This window comes from Salmo salar, chromosome 18, assembly GCF_965601325.2.
Source record: "Salmo salar chromosome 18, fSalSal1, whole genome shotgun sequence".
Taxonomy (NCBI): Eukaryota; Metazoa; Chordata; class Actinopteri; order Salmoniformes; family Salmonidae; genus Salmo; species Salmo salar.
Genome location: NC_138308.1, coordinates 82,515,208 through 82,529,199, shown reverse-complemented (window position 1 = coordinate 82,529,199; position 13,992 = coordinate 82,515,208). Strand labels below are relative to the sequence as shown.

Below are 13,992 nucleotides of genomic sequence, written 5' to 3'. Positions count from 1 at the left end.
AACTCTCGACCCGCTGCACTACAGCCCCGTCGATGATAATGGGGGCCTGTTCGGCCCGCCTTTTACTGTAGTCCACGATCAGCTCCTTTGTCTTGCTCACATTGAGGGAGAGGTTGTTATCCTGGCACCACACATCCAGGTCTCTGACCACCTACCGATAGGCTGTCTCATCGTTGTCGCTGATTAGGCCTACCACTGTTGTGCCATCAGGAAACTTAATGATGGTGTTGGAGTCGTGTTTGGTTACACAGTCGTGGGTGAACAGGGAGTACAGGAGGGGACAAAGCACACAGCCCCGAGGGGCCCCAGTGTTCAGGATCAGCGTAGCAGACATGTTGTTGCCTACCCTTACCACCTGGGGGTGGCCCGTCAGGAAGTCCAGGATCCAGTTGCAGAGGGAGGTGTTTAGTCCCAGGGTCCTTAGCTTAGTGATTGGCTTTGTGGGCACTATGGTGTTGAACGCTGAGCTGTAGTCAATGAACAGCATTCTCACATAGGTGTTCCTTTTGTCCAGGTGGGAAAGGGCAGTGTGGAGTGCGATTGAGATTGCATCATCTGTGGATCTGTTTTGGCAGTATGCAAATTGGATTGGGTCTAGGGTATCAGGGAGGATGCTGTTGATGTGAGCCATGACCAGCCTTTCAAAGCACTTCATGGCTACCAACGTGAGTGCTACGGGGCGGTAATCATTTAGGCAGGTTACTTTCACTTCCTTGGGCACTTGGACTATGGTGGTCTGCTTGAAACATGTAGGTATTACAGATTCGGTCAGGGAGAGGTTGAAAATGTCAGTGAAGACACTTGCCAGTTGGTCTGCGCATGCTTTGAGTACACATCCTGGTAATCCATCTGACCCCAGGGCTTTGTGAATGTAGACCTGTTTAAAGGTCTTGCTCACATTGCCTTCCGAGAGCATTATCACACAGTCCAGAACAGCTGGTGCTCTCATGCATGTTTCAGTGTTGCTTGTCTCGAAGCGAGCATAAAAGGCATTTAGCTCATCTGGTAGCCTTGCGTCACTGGGCAGCTCGCGGCTGGGTTTCCCTTTGTAGTCCGTAATAGTTTTCAAGCCTTGCCACATCTGACGAGCGTCTGAGCCGCCGTAGAAGGATGCAATCTTAATCCTGTATTGACGCTTTGCTTGTTTGATGGTTCGTCTGAGGCTATAGAGGAATTTCTTATAAGCGTCCGGATTAGTGTCCCGCTCCTTGAAAGCGGCAGCTCTAGCCTTTAGCTCGATGCGGATGTTGCCTGTAATCCATGGCTTCTGATTGGGATATGTACGAATGGTCACTGTGGGGACGACGTCGTGGATGCACTTATTGATGAAGCGGATGACTGAGGTGATATACTCCTCAATGCCATTTGATGAATCCCGTAACATATTCCAGTCTGTGGTAGCAAAACAGTCCTGTAGCATAGCATCCGCGTCATCTGACCACTTCCGTATTGAGCAAGTCACTGGTACTTCCTGCTTTAGTTTTTGCTTGTAAGCAGGAATCAGGAGGATAGAATTATGGTCAGATTTGCCAAATGGAGGGCGGGGGAGAGCTTTCTATGCATCTCTGTGTGTGGAGTAAAGGTGGACTAGAGTTTATTTTCCTCTTGTTGCACATGTGACATGCTGGTAGAAATGAGGTAAAACGAATTTAAGTTTCCCTGCATTAAAGTCCCCGGCCACTAGGAGCGTTGCTTCTGGATGAGCATTTTCTTGTTTGCTTATGGCCTTATACAGCTGGTTGAGTGTGGTCTTAGTGCTAGCATCGGTTTGTGGTGGTAAATAGACGGCTACGAATAATGTAGATGAAAATTCTCTTGGTAGATAGTGTGGTCCACACTTTATCATAAGGTACTCTACCTCAGGCGAGCAATACCTCGGGACTTCTTTAATATTAGATAACGCGCACCAGCTGTTATTGACAAATAGACCCCCCGCACCTGGTAAGATGTAGCTTCTCTGTCCTGCTGGGCATGGGAAATCCCTCAAACTCTATATTATCCTTGTCGACGTTCAGCCACGACTCGGTGAAAGATAAGATATTCGTTTTTAATGTCCTGTTGGAAGAATAATCTTGATTGTAGGTCATCCATTTTATTTTCCAAAGAATGCACATAGGCCAATAGAACGGATGGCAGTGGGAGTTTACTCACTCACCTACGAATTCTCAGAAGGCAGCCTGACCTCCGCCCCCTTTTTTTCCATATTTTCTTCACGCAAATGACGGGGATTTGGGCCCGTTCCTGAGAAAGCAGTATATCCTTCACGTCGGACTTGTTAATGAAAAATGATTCTTCCAGTTCGAGTTGAGTAATCACTGTTCTGATATCCAGAAGTTATTTTCGTTCATAAGAAACGGTAGCAGCAACAATATGTACAAAATGAGTAAAAAAATAAGTTACAAACAACACCAAAAAACGAACAACATAGGACAGTTGGTTAGGAGCATGTAAAACATCAGCCATCCATTCTGGTGTCATTCTATTGCATAGTTATCACATGTTGTGGTTTAACGTTGACATTTTTGTAGCTGCATTGATGCTTAAAGAAGTGTATGAGTTCCCTAAATGTATATGAGTTCCACTGCAGAAGAAGAACCACAATGGCCAGAACCAAATCCAGACGACAAAATCTAGATGACAAAATCCAGACAACAAACAACCAACAGAAAATTTGGTCAAAACAACACACCACACCAGACAACAAAACAACCCCAGAATCACAAACCCAATGCCAGCATGCAGTCCACCAAACTCCCCTACTCCCTCAGAAGAAACATATCCCCTCCAAAACCTTTCCTCATACCACTCCCTACCTCCCCCCATTTTTTAACACCCCTGATCACCCCAGCCTAGCCCCTACGGGCACAGATCCGTCCCCCCATGGTCCTTACTGCACCTGACATTACAACTCCCAAAACCCCCAATTCCTTCCTAGAAATCGTCTCCCCCTCCTAGTCCCCCTTCACAACACAAACAACCCGCTAGAGGCCCTCATCCACCTCTGCAATTAAATGATCAAACCCGGAGTCCCCCAATGACCCATGACCTTGACAATACACTCAGAACAGAATGACTTTCTTCAGACGGCTGTTCATGTTTGCCTCCCCACTAGGAAATCCATCCATAGACGGCACAAGGTATGTACAGAGAACTTCCGCCATGGATGCATCTCACATTGACCACACTTACCAACTTGTTTGTGAGTGGTCTGTGGCCAGGTGGGTCTGGGCCCTCTTTGTTCCCTATTCTCCATCCACCATTGTCCAGCCTTGCCGCCACATCGCTCCCCCGCCAGCACCAGCCCGATGGACATATCCTCCTTCACCCCATCCCTCTCCCTCCCCCTTCCTCCCTATACACTTATCCCTCTCACAGAACCAGACCAGAACCAATAACCCCACAAAAGAGGCACAGAGAAAAACCAAAGATATAGACTAACGCCCGGAGCTTAGCCAATCACTTTTTGTGTAGTGCACTATAAAGGTAATATGGTTCCATTTGGGACTACACTACACTGCCATTATCTTCAGTATTGAGCTTATTTTCTGGACTCCAAAGGTTTGACTGAAAATTGAACATTATATAAGTGTGGTGCTGGTGTGCTGTTTGTTGTATGTTTTACATTTTGTAATGTTGTATTGACTGCTTGCTTTCTTGACCAGGTCTCACTTGAAAGAGACTGTGTCTCAACAGGTTTTTCCTGGTAAAAAAAAGGTTAAATAGAAATAGCATAAATATACCAATACAGTCAACAAATATGAATATGTTGCTTTTATTTGCTTGCTTGGAAATGAAGTGAAAGCATAAAAATAACATGGACAGACACTTTGATCTAAGGTCTAAAAGTCCTCTTATGAGGAACTCTTTTCATTTACCTACTGTATGCAGCTCTCTTCTAAGGACTCATTCCTCTGACCCTTCCAGGGTCCTTCACAGGTAAACATATCATGAACATATCTTTATTAAAACATATGTAATAAACATATTATAAACACAAGCAATAGACATAGCACACAAAATGTGCTACATTATACATTTCCGCTCATAAGAAGAAAGTCGGCTAGTGAAAGCTTTCGCAGAGCAAAATGCCCATACACTTCATTGCATTGTAGGGGCTGTATCAGAAGGGAGCACTGGGCCGGCAGTCCAAGACACAGGTTGTTGAATGACGTCCACCATTTTGTTAACAAGTGTTACAGGGTATGAGTAGTGCTTCCAACCACTTTAGAATGTTTACTCTCCTGCATTCTGGGAAAGAGAAAAAGATAGACAAGTCAAACGAGGCAGAACTGAACAATTTCCCCTTAGATAGGCCAGCTGCAAAGTAAACATTGTCTTTGTGTTGGATTCTAGCTTGAAATATACCTATTCATGTTACCATACTAGAACTTATTGATTACTTTACATGTATAAGGAATGTATATGTTGGGGTGAATGAAGGGTTGATAGGGATTTGGATTCTGTTCCATGTTTCTAAGGAGGGAGGTGAAGGGCAATAGTCTCTTGATAAGGGATGCCAGCTGCGGAACTAGGGAGGAGCGAGGAATGCGTCTCGAGGTCAAGTCGACAGATGAAGTGAGAAGAAACCTCTGGGAGAGGGGCCCACCACTACGACTCTCCTAATATAGTCCTATCTCACACACTTCCACACCAACAAAGGTTCTAGCATAAGGCAGGGCTATGACTACACCAGTGAGAGGAACAAATTAAGTTCAGAGATGTATTGGCTGTCTAGACGTGTAAGGAGTTGACCCTGCCTATTAGGAGGTTATAAATATATGCGTTTTGAGTATTTACTCTGTTTGTTCAGAACCTAACAGTTGTAAAAATGCATGACGTTTTTTTGTTGCTTTTGGTCTTAATTTAAGTTTAGGGTTAAGGTTAGGATTAACATCAGATTTAATGACGTTGTGGCTATGCCAGCTAGTGACCTCCCACTAAGCAGAGACGTCAATTCAACGTCTATTCCACTTTGGTTCAACGCAATTTCATTGAAATGACATGGAAACAACGTTGATTCAACCAGTGTGTGCCCAGTGGGCTCTCTGCAGAGCTGCCTCCAGAACAAGATTCATGACAAAAAACGCTAACCTGCTCAAACAAGCTACAAAAACACAAACATTTGAGAAAAACAATCCTGCAGGCAGAATGTTTGACACTCATGCTGTAGACTGTCTCTCTTAAATGTTGATCATTAACCATGATCTGTCTAGCATTGTCCCAGATCAGTTTGTGCTGTTTTGCTTTCTTGGCATAAAAACACAAACAGATCTGGGACAAGGAAATTATCTCGCTAAGAAAAGACAATAGCATAATTTTGTTTGGATTGCTATCTATTACCTTTTGGTTGATCTCTCCACCAGAATCTTCACCGGGGGGTCATTTGGGTCCAGGCAAAGTTGACGTCCATTTTTGAGTGTGATACTAAAATAATTAAAGGGAGATTGTCTGTACTCCAGACTTCTTTCAAGGTCAGGAATGACCAGCTATTCCTTTAATGCATTATCTTCAAGATGTGCACCACTACCTTTGTTCTGTGTTCCTGTGAGCAAATTCTTAAACCTCCTTTCCTTTTTTTATTGTAAGTTACTTTTCATGTTTTCAACACTTAGTCTGAAGATCAATGTCAACACATTTAACCTGATGATCAACTATCAATGTGTTGATTTATCAGTCGAGTATGGAACACAGTTTGGGTCTTTGCGTGTCAAAAAATATACACGTCAAATAACACTTTGATTGTCAAATAACACTATTTGACCCGTTAAATAAGCTTTTAATTTGACACGTCAAATAACACAGTTCTATTATAGATTGTTGTGTTCTGAATTTGCACGTGCAAGCCAAGCGCCACCACTACTATCAGTAGCACTGTCAAAACGGTACAAAAAAGGTCTGCAAACAAGCAAACACCGGCCACAAACGATGTGTTTTCAATACCGCGTTGATAATAAAGCATTATTTGTTCGACCGCAACTTCTAAGGTAGCTTAGCTACCTAGCTTTAGCTTGGTTCCTAGCTAGCACCACACAACCAGCCTACAACTGCAGTCATTTTCATTATTCTTAGCAATGATTTAGGAATCCTTGTAAGTATTAGCTAGGTAGCCACTTGTTGTTCGCCTATTGAAATTGAACTTCAGTTCATGAAAATAAATAGCTAGCCAGCTACTTAACCCTGTTGCCCAACGCTAACGTTATAAGCAGCCAGCTAGCTTCATCTGGCTAATGATGCTCGACCAGACCAGGTTATGTGTTGTGAAGTTAGCCACAATAAGGATTAGGCACAATAGTGGAATTTGCGGTTTGCCTTCAAAATAAAAGTACCCCATTGAAAGTGATGCAGAAGGTTAATTGGTGGAATCTTGCCATATTTAGATTAGATAATGTTGAAAAGGTTGGAATGTGAAGCAAGGAAATGGGGTATCCGTCTACTCGGTGACACCCACAGAACACAACTGTGAAGAGTTTACGCAAATACTAGCGTTGTAGCTCTTATCGCGGGACTGTGACTGTGTGAAATCACCTCCCCAGTCAGCCTATTGTGTGTATTGACATTCATATTGCACTGTACAGCTCTACCTAAGGATTGGGAATCAATGAAATGGGGTATCAGTCTACCCAAGATATTTTTTCCCAACTTCCTCCTCAGAGTTATCAGACTCCAAAACATGTATTTATTTATTTCACATTTATTTAACCAGGTAGGCAAGTTGAGAACAAGTTCTCATTTACAATTGCGACCTGGCCAAGATAAAGCAAAGCAGTTTGACACATACAACAACACAGAGTTACACGGAGTAAAACAAACATAAAGTCAATAATATAGTAGAAAAATAAGTCTATATACAATGTGAGCAAATGAGGTGAGATAAGGGAGGAAAAGGCAAAAAAGGCCATGGTGGCGAAGTAAATACAATATAGCAAGTAAAACACTGGAATGGTAGAATTGCAGTGGAAGAAAGTGTAAAGTAGAAATAGAAATAATGGGGTGCAAAGGAGCAAAATAAATAAATAAATACAGTAGGGGAAGAGGTAGTTGTTTGGGCTAAATTATAAACGGGCTATGTACAGGTGCAGTAATCTGTGAGCTGCTCTGACAGCTGGTGCTTAAAGCTAGTAAGGGAGATAAGTGTTTCCAGTTTTAGAGATTTTTGTAGTTCGTTCCAGTCATTGGCAGCAGAGAACTGGAAGGAGAGGCGGCCGAAGGAGGAATTGGCTTTGGGGGTGACCAGAGAGATATACCTGCTGGAGCGCGTGCTACAGGTGGGTGCTGCTATGGTGACCAGCGAGCTGAGATTAGGGGGAACTTTACCTAGCAGGGTCTTGTAGATGACCTGGAGCCAGTGGGTTTGGCGACGAGTATGAAGCGAGGGCCAGCCAACGAGAGCGTACAGGTCGCAGTGGTGGGTAGTATATGGGGCTTTGGTGACAAAACGGATGGCACTGTGATAGACTGCATCCAATTTATTGAGTAGGGTATTGGAGGCTATTTTGTAAATGACATCGCCAAAGTCGAGGATCGGTAGGATGGTCAGTTTTACGAGGGTATGTTTGGCAGCATGAGTGAAAGATGCTTTGTTGCGAAATAGGAAGCCAATTCTAGATTTCACTTTGGATTGGAGATGAATTGATATGAGTCTGGAAGGAGAGTTTACAGTCTAACTAGACACCTAGGTATTTGTAGTTGTCCACATATTCTAAGTCAGAACCGTCTAGAGTAGTGATGCTGGACGGGCGGGCAGGTGCAGGCAGCGATCGGTTGAAGAACATGCATTTAGTTTTACTTGTATTTAAGAGCAGTTGGAGGCCACGGAAGGAGAGTTGTATGGCATTGAAGCTCGTCTGGAGGGTAGTTAACACAGTGTCCAAAGAAGGGCCAGAAGTGTACAGAATGGTGTCGTCTGCATTGAGGTGGATCAGAGACTCACCAACATCCACGCAGTATTGTTTTTCCTCAGGAATAGTGTTCAATACACATAGATTGACAATAAATGTGGCTCAATTCAGTTGTTTGAGTCCCGCAATAAGAGCTACGATGCTAATGTTCTCTGGGTGTCACTGAGTAGACTGATACCCCATGTCATTGATCCACAATCCATAGGTAAGGCTGTACAGTGCAATAAGTATGCCCGCAATGCAATTCTCAAGTATAATACATCCAGTGTGATTTCAACAGATTTTTGTTAAATTAACAAATTATTGTCTTTTGTTGATTTTATATAACAACATTCCAATCTCATTTAGCAGGATCTACTTAATAATGGCAGAATTCTACCATTTGTACACATTTGCATCACTGTCAATGACAAACCTTTAGTTTGAAGGCTAACCGCAAAGTCAACATTGTGGCTAATCCTTATTGTGGCTAGCTTCACATAGATGTGTCCGACCACCATTAATCAAATAAGAACTGTCTTATGAATTTAGTTATTTTAGATTTTGCTATGTTTTTGGGGAAGAACATTGTTTGCATCCATGAGCGAGCTAGCTATCTTTTTTTTAATGACCAGCACTGTAGGTGCGCGAGACAACTTTACAAGCGTCATAGCATACGTATCGATGAATCGTTGTGATATATGAAATACGAGTGCTAGTGTAATCAATGTGTAATAACTACGTAAAACAATTATGAATGCGTTAAATTATTATGTGACGTGCAGTCATATTCAGGTCCTGATTGGTCAACAAGCTTATTTGACATGTCAAATAGTGTTACTTGACACGTCAAATAGTGTTATTTGACTTGTATCTTTTTTGACACGCAAAGACCCAAACGACGTTCCATAGTTGATGGACTGACTCAAAACCCTTTTTTAAATGTATTTTGTACTTTTTACTTATTCTGAGAAGAAAATTGATTAATAATCAATTATAAATGCTATTATGTTGATTTATCAGTTGAGGGAGTTACTCACATGACTTCAGTCTTTGAGCAGTGCGGACGAGGAGGGAGATGCAGCACTCTCTTCAGATTCCTGAACGGAATACGACCAGTCTGCACGTTGGGGCAAAGGCAGCGTAGAACCCGTGGCTGTCTTTTCCCTATATAGAGGTAGGGTGGAAAGCACAATGGGTTTGTCTTACATTTCTTATTTCGATTTCACTTTTTATCTTGAATGATGTTTTTATTTATTTATTTTTATTTCACCATTATTTAACCAGGAAGGCAAGTTGAGAACAAGTTCTCATTTACAATTGCGACCTGGCCAAGATAAAGCAAAGCAATTCGACACATACAACAACACAGAGTTACACATGGAGTAAAACAAACATACAGTCAATAATACAGTAGAAAAATAAGTCTATATACAATGTGAGCAAATGAGGTGAGATAAGGGAGGTAAAGGCAAAAAAGGCCATGGTGGCAAAGTAAATACAATATAGCAAGTAAAACACTGGAATGGTCGATTTGTAGTATAAGAAAGTGCAAAGTAGAAATAATGTGGTGCAAAGGAGCTAAATAAATAAATAAATACATACATACATACATACATACAGTAGGGGAAGAGGTAGTTGTTTGGGCTAAATTATAGATGAGCTATGTACAGGTGCAGTGATCTGTGAGCTGCTCTGACAGCTGGTGCTTAAAGCTAGTGAGGGAGATAAGTGTTTCCAGTTTCAGAGATTTTTGTAGTTCGTTCCAGTCATTGGCAGCAGAGAACTGGAAGGAGAGACGGCCAAAGGAGGAATTGGCTTTGGGGGTGACCAGAGAGATATACCTGCTGGAGCGCGTGCTACAGGTGGGTGCTGCTATGGTGACCAGTGAGCTGAGATAAGGGGGGACTTTACCTAGCAGGGTCTTGTAGATGACCTGGAGCCAGTGCGTTTGGCGATGAGTATGAAGCGAGGGCCAGCCAACGAGAGCGTTCAGGTCGCAGTGGTGGGTAGTATATGGGGCTTTGGTGACAAAACGGATGGCACTGTGATAGACTGCATCCAGTTTATTGAGTAGGGTATTGGAGGCTATTTTGTAAATGACATCGCCGAAGTCGAGGATCGGTAGGATGGTCACTTTTACGAGGGTATGTTTGGCAGCATGAGTGAAGGATGCTTTGTTGCGAAATAGGTATATAGGATGTATGATGTATGATGATATCAAAAATACATGCATAAATATATGGTTATCGCTTAGGGTTAGAGTTAGGTTAAGGGTTACTGCTGTATATACAGTGTAACAACGAGTAGTAGTTACAATAGTTATTACTGTATACACATGATAATAACACCGTAATAAGAACACTGTCATGTAAAGAGTCACCGACACTATTGGAATGTTGATCAGTTGGGAAAACTTCAAATGAAAGTAACCAGGTTATATATTCAATAAAGTAATAAACTATCATGCACTAGTATAAAAATAGTAAAATAGTAGTAATGAATTAGTAATTACGTATACAATATTAAGTAAAAATTGGATGATTATTTACCTTCAGTTGCTGAGAAGATTGCCAGGAGGGTGAGCAGAACGATGGTTATGCTTGCAGTGTTCATGGTGATATCCCTTTACATGCAACCCTGTGGAAGGCTGCTGTAGTATGGGTCTCTAATGATGATTCTGTTGTTGGATGAGGGTGCCCTGGTTTTTATGGTAGTCATGTGGTTTAGTTTAGATATAGGAGAGAGCTGCTGGAAAGTGTACTAAAGCTTGGAATTCAATGTAGGCTCTTTCATGTCACCCCAAAGTCAACTCTCTCTCTCTCTCTCTCTCTCTCTCTCAAGACAGAGGGCCCTGTGCAAATTTTTTTTTTTTTGTGAAAACATTTTTTTTGGATCATGACTGCAGCATATGGAAGCTTTGTGGGTGCTTTTCCTCTGATGAGCCCTGGTCAAAAGTAGTGCATTTAAAGGAAAATACCAATCAAAAACAATATTTTGAAATTTGTTTCATTAGTCTGTCCGCTGTTGATAAAGTCCGAAAATGTTTTGTATGTGAGCAATCAAGTTTAGATATAGACCTTTCAGAATACAGAGAGTGGAATTTTCATTTAGTGGGGAATAGTGTGCCATTTTGGACGTAACCTGAAACTTCCCCGCCAATTAATTATATACTGGTGATATCTGTAGTAAATTCCTTACATTTACCCTTTATCACCCTGCAGACTTCAGCCTCCTCTTTGTGTTTGAATGGACACTCCATCACGATAGCCCTAACTCTAACCAGCAATAGTTAACATAAATACAGTCCTTTATTGTATCCAAACTCTCAACAGTTTATTACACTGTCCAGCTTCACTGCAACTTTGTGTCCACTTCAGTAGCTTTCCATGATTAGTCTCCTGTCCTGGACAACATTAAAGGACCATTTCTCTGAGTCAAGGTGAAGGGCCATTTCAGGGTTGTCTGAGGTAGAGACCAGCTTGGCAGGGAAAATATGCATTTTTTAAAACATTTTCTCTGGCTGTGATATTCGACCAATGTGAGCGTTCATTGTGCGATCATGTTGGTCAAACCTTCGTGATCCTGTAGATCAGCAACCATAAAATCTCTTCACTCAGACATCCTCTGGCAAGTGAGGCAAGCAACGCTACAAATGGATCTAACTGTCAGATTGGGTTTGTTTGTCTGTTTAGCTTAGTGTTGGCATCGGGTTTGTTTGTCTGTTTAGCTTAGTGTTGGCATCGCTGTTTTACTGAGGTTGATGTTGTAACAATTTTCGTCGGAAGGAGTGGACCAAAGCGCAGCGTGGTAAGTGCTAATGATTTATTAAACAAAGAAACACTCGAACAAAAATAACTAAACGAAAAGCCAACAGTTCCGTCAGGTACAGAATACAAAACAGAAAATAACTACCCACAAACACAGGTGAGAAGGAGGCTGCCTAAGTATGATTCCCAATCAGAGAAAACGATAGACAGCTGCCTCTGATTGGAAACCATACTCGGCCAAAACAAAGAAATAGATGACATAGAATGCCCACCCCACATCACACCCTGACCTAACCAAACAGAGAAAAACAGCTCTCTCAGGTCAGGGCGTGACCCCCCCCAAAGGTGCGGACTCCCGGTCGCAAACCTGAACTTATAGGGGAGGGTCCGGGTGGGCATCTACCCATGGTGGCGGCTCCGGTTTGGGGCATAGCCCCCGCTCCGCCTGCTGATCCCTCCACTTTTGTATCACTGGACTGTGGATCGTTGTCGGAGGAACCGGACCGTGGATCATCGCCGGAGGCTCTGAACTGGGAACCCCCACTGGAGGTTCTGGACTGCCAATCGGCGCTGGAGGTTCTGGACTGCCTATCGCCGCTGGAGACTCCGGACTGCGGACCGTCGCTGAAGGCTCTGGACTGCGGACCGTCGCTGAAGGCTCTGGACTGGAGGACGTCTCAGGAGGTTCCGGACTGTGGACCGTCGTTGGAGGTTCCGGACTGTGGACCGTCGTTGGAGGCTCCGGACTGGGGGACGTTGCTGGAGGCTCCGTGCCATGGATCATCACTACAGGTTAAGCGCCATGGATCATCACTGGAGGCTTCTTGCCATGGATCATCACTGGAGGCTCTGGGCCATGGATCATCACTGGAGGCTTCGTGCCATGGAGTATCACTACTGGCTATAGGCCATGGAACATCACTGGAGGCTTCGTGCCATGGATTATCACTGGAGGCTCCGGGCCATGGATTATCACTGGAGGCTATGTGCCATGGATCATCACTACAGGCTTCGGACCATGGATCATCACTGAAAGCTTCGTACGTGGAGCCGGAACGGGTGCGTGGAGCAGGCACAAGGCGTAGCAGGCTGGAGAGACGCACTGGAGACTGGGTGCGTGGAGCAGGCACAGGGCGTATCAGGCTGGAGAGACTCACTGGAGGCCGGGTGCGTGGAGCAGGCACAGGGCGTACCAGGCTGGAGAGACTTACTGGAGGCCGGGTGCGTGGAGCAGGCACATGGCGTACCAGGCTGGAGAGACTCACTGGAGGCCAGGTGCGTGGAGCAGGCACAGGGCTTACCAGGCTGGAGAGACTCACTGGAAGCCGGGTGCGTGGGCAGGCACAGGATATCCTGGGCCGTGGAGGCGTACTGGAGGTCTCGAGCATAGAGTTGGCACAACCCGTCCTGGCTGGATGCTTACTTTCGCCCGGCAAATGCGGGGCGCTGGCACAGGATGCACTGGGCTGTGAATGCGCACTGGCGACACAGTGCACAAAGCCAGCGCAGGATATCCTGGACCGAGGAGGCGTACTGGAGACCAGGAGCGCTGAGCTGGCACCACCCTTCCTGGCTGAATGCTCACTCTAGCCCGGCAAATGCGGGGAGCCAGCAACGAGCGCACCGGGCTGTGAATGCGCACTGGAGATACATCGCGCATCACCGCATAACACAGTGCCTGACCAGTCACATGCTCCCCACGGTAAGCACGGGGAGTTGGCTCAGGTCTCAACCCTGACTCCGCCAATCTACCCGTGTGCCCCCCCCCCATTTGTTTTTGGGGTGGCTGCCTCTCGTGCTTCCGTCGTTGCCGTACTAGTTCCTCTCTCGCTGCCTTCACCTGCTTCCCCGGCAGGCTTCTGTATCTCTCCAATACTTGCTCCCAAGTCCAGTCTATCCTCTCCTCAACCTCCTCCAGAGACCAGGATGCCATCTCCTCCCGGGCACGCTGCTTGATCCAGTTGTGGTGGGTAGTTCTGTAACGACTTTCGTCGGAAAGAGTGGACCAAAGCGCAGTCGTATTTGGCCACGCAGTCGTGGGTGAACAGGGAGTACAGGAGGGGACTAAGCACACACCCCTGATGGGCCCCAGTGTTCAGGATCAGCGTAGCAGACGTGTTGTTGCCTACCCTTAACACCTGGTCGCGGCCCATCATGAAGTCCAGGATCCAGTTGCAGAGGGAGGTGTTTAGTCCCAGGGTCCTTAGCTTAGTGATGAGCTTTGTGGGTGTTATGCTGTTGAACGCTGAGCTGTAGTCAATGAACAGCATTCTCACATAGGTGTTCCTTTTGTCCAGGTGGGAAAGGGCAGTGTGGAGTGCGATTTCATATTGCATCATCTGTGG

General features: G+C 44.7%; 1 protein-coding gene across 1 annotated transcript; it reads right to left on the bottom strand.

Annotated features, from left to right (window-relative positions):
- Positions 1 to 3,757: 3,757 nt before the first annotated feature.
- On the bottom strand, positions 3,758 to 10,561 carry groa (Growth-regulated alpha protein). The gene is given in 4 exon segments (NM_001140855.1): positions 3,758 to 4,248; positions 5,341 to 5,424; positions 8,918 to 9,044; positions 10,430 to 10,561. Coding segments are annotated over 4 exon segments (330 nt in total). The 5' UTR covers positions 10,494 to 10,561; the 3' UTR covers positions 3,758 to 4,193.
- Positions 10,562 to 13,992: the final 3,431 nt, after the last annotated feature.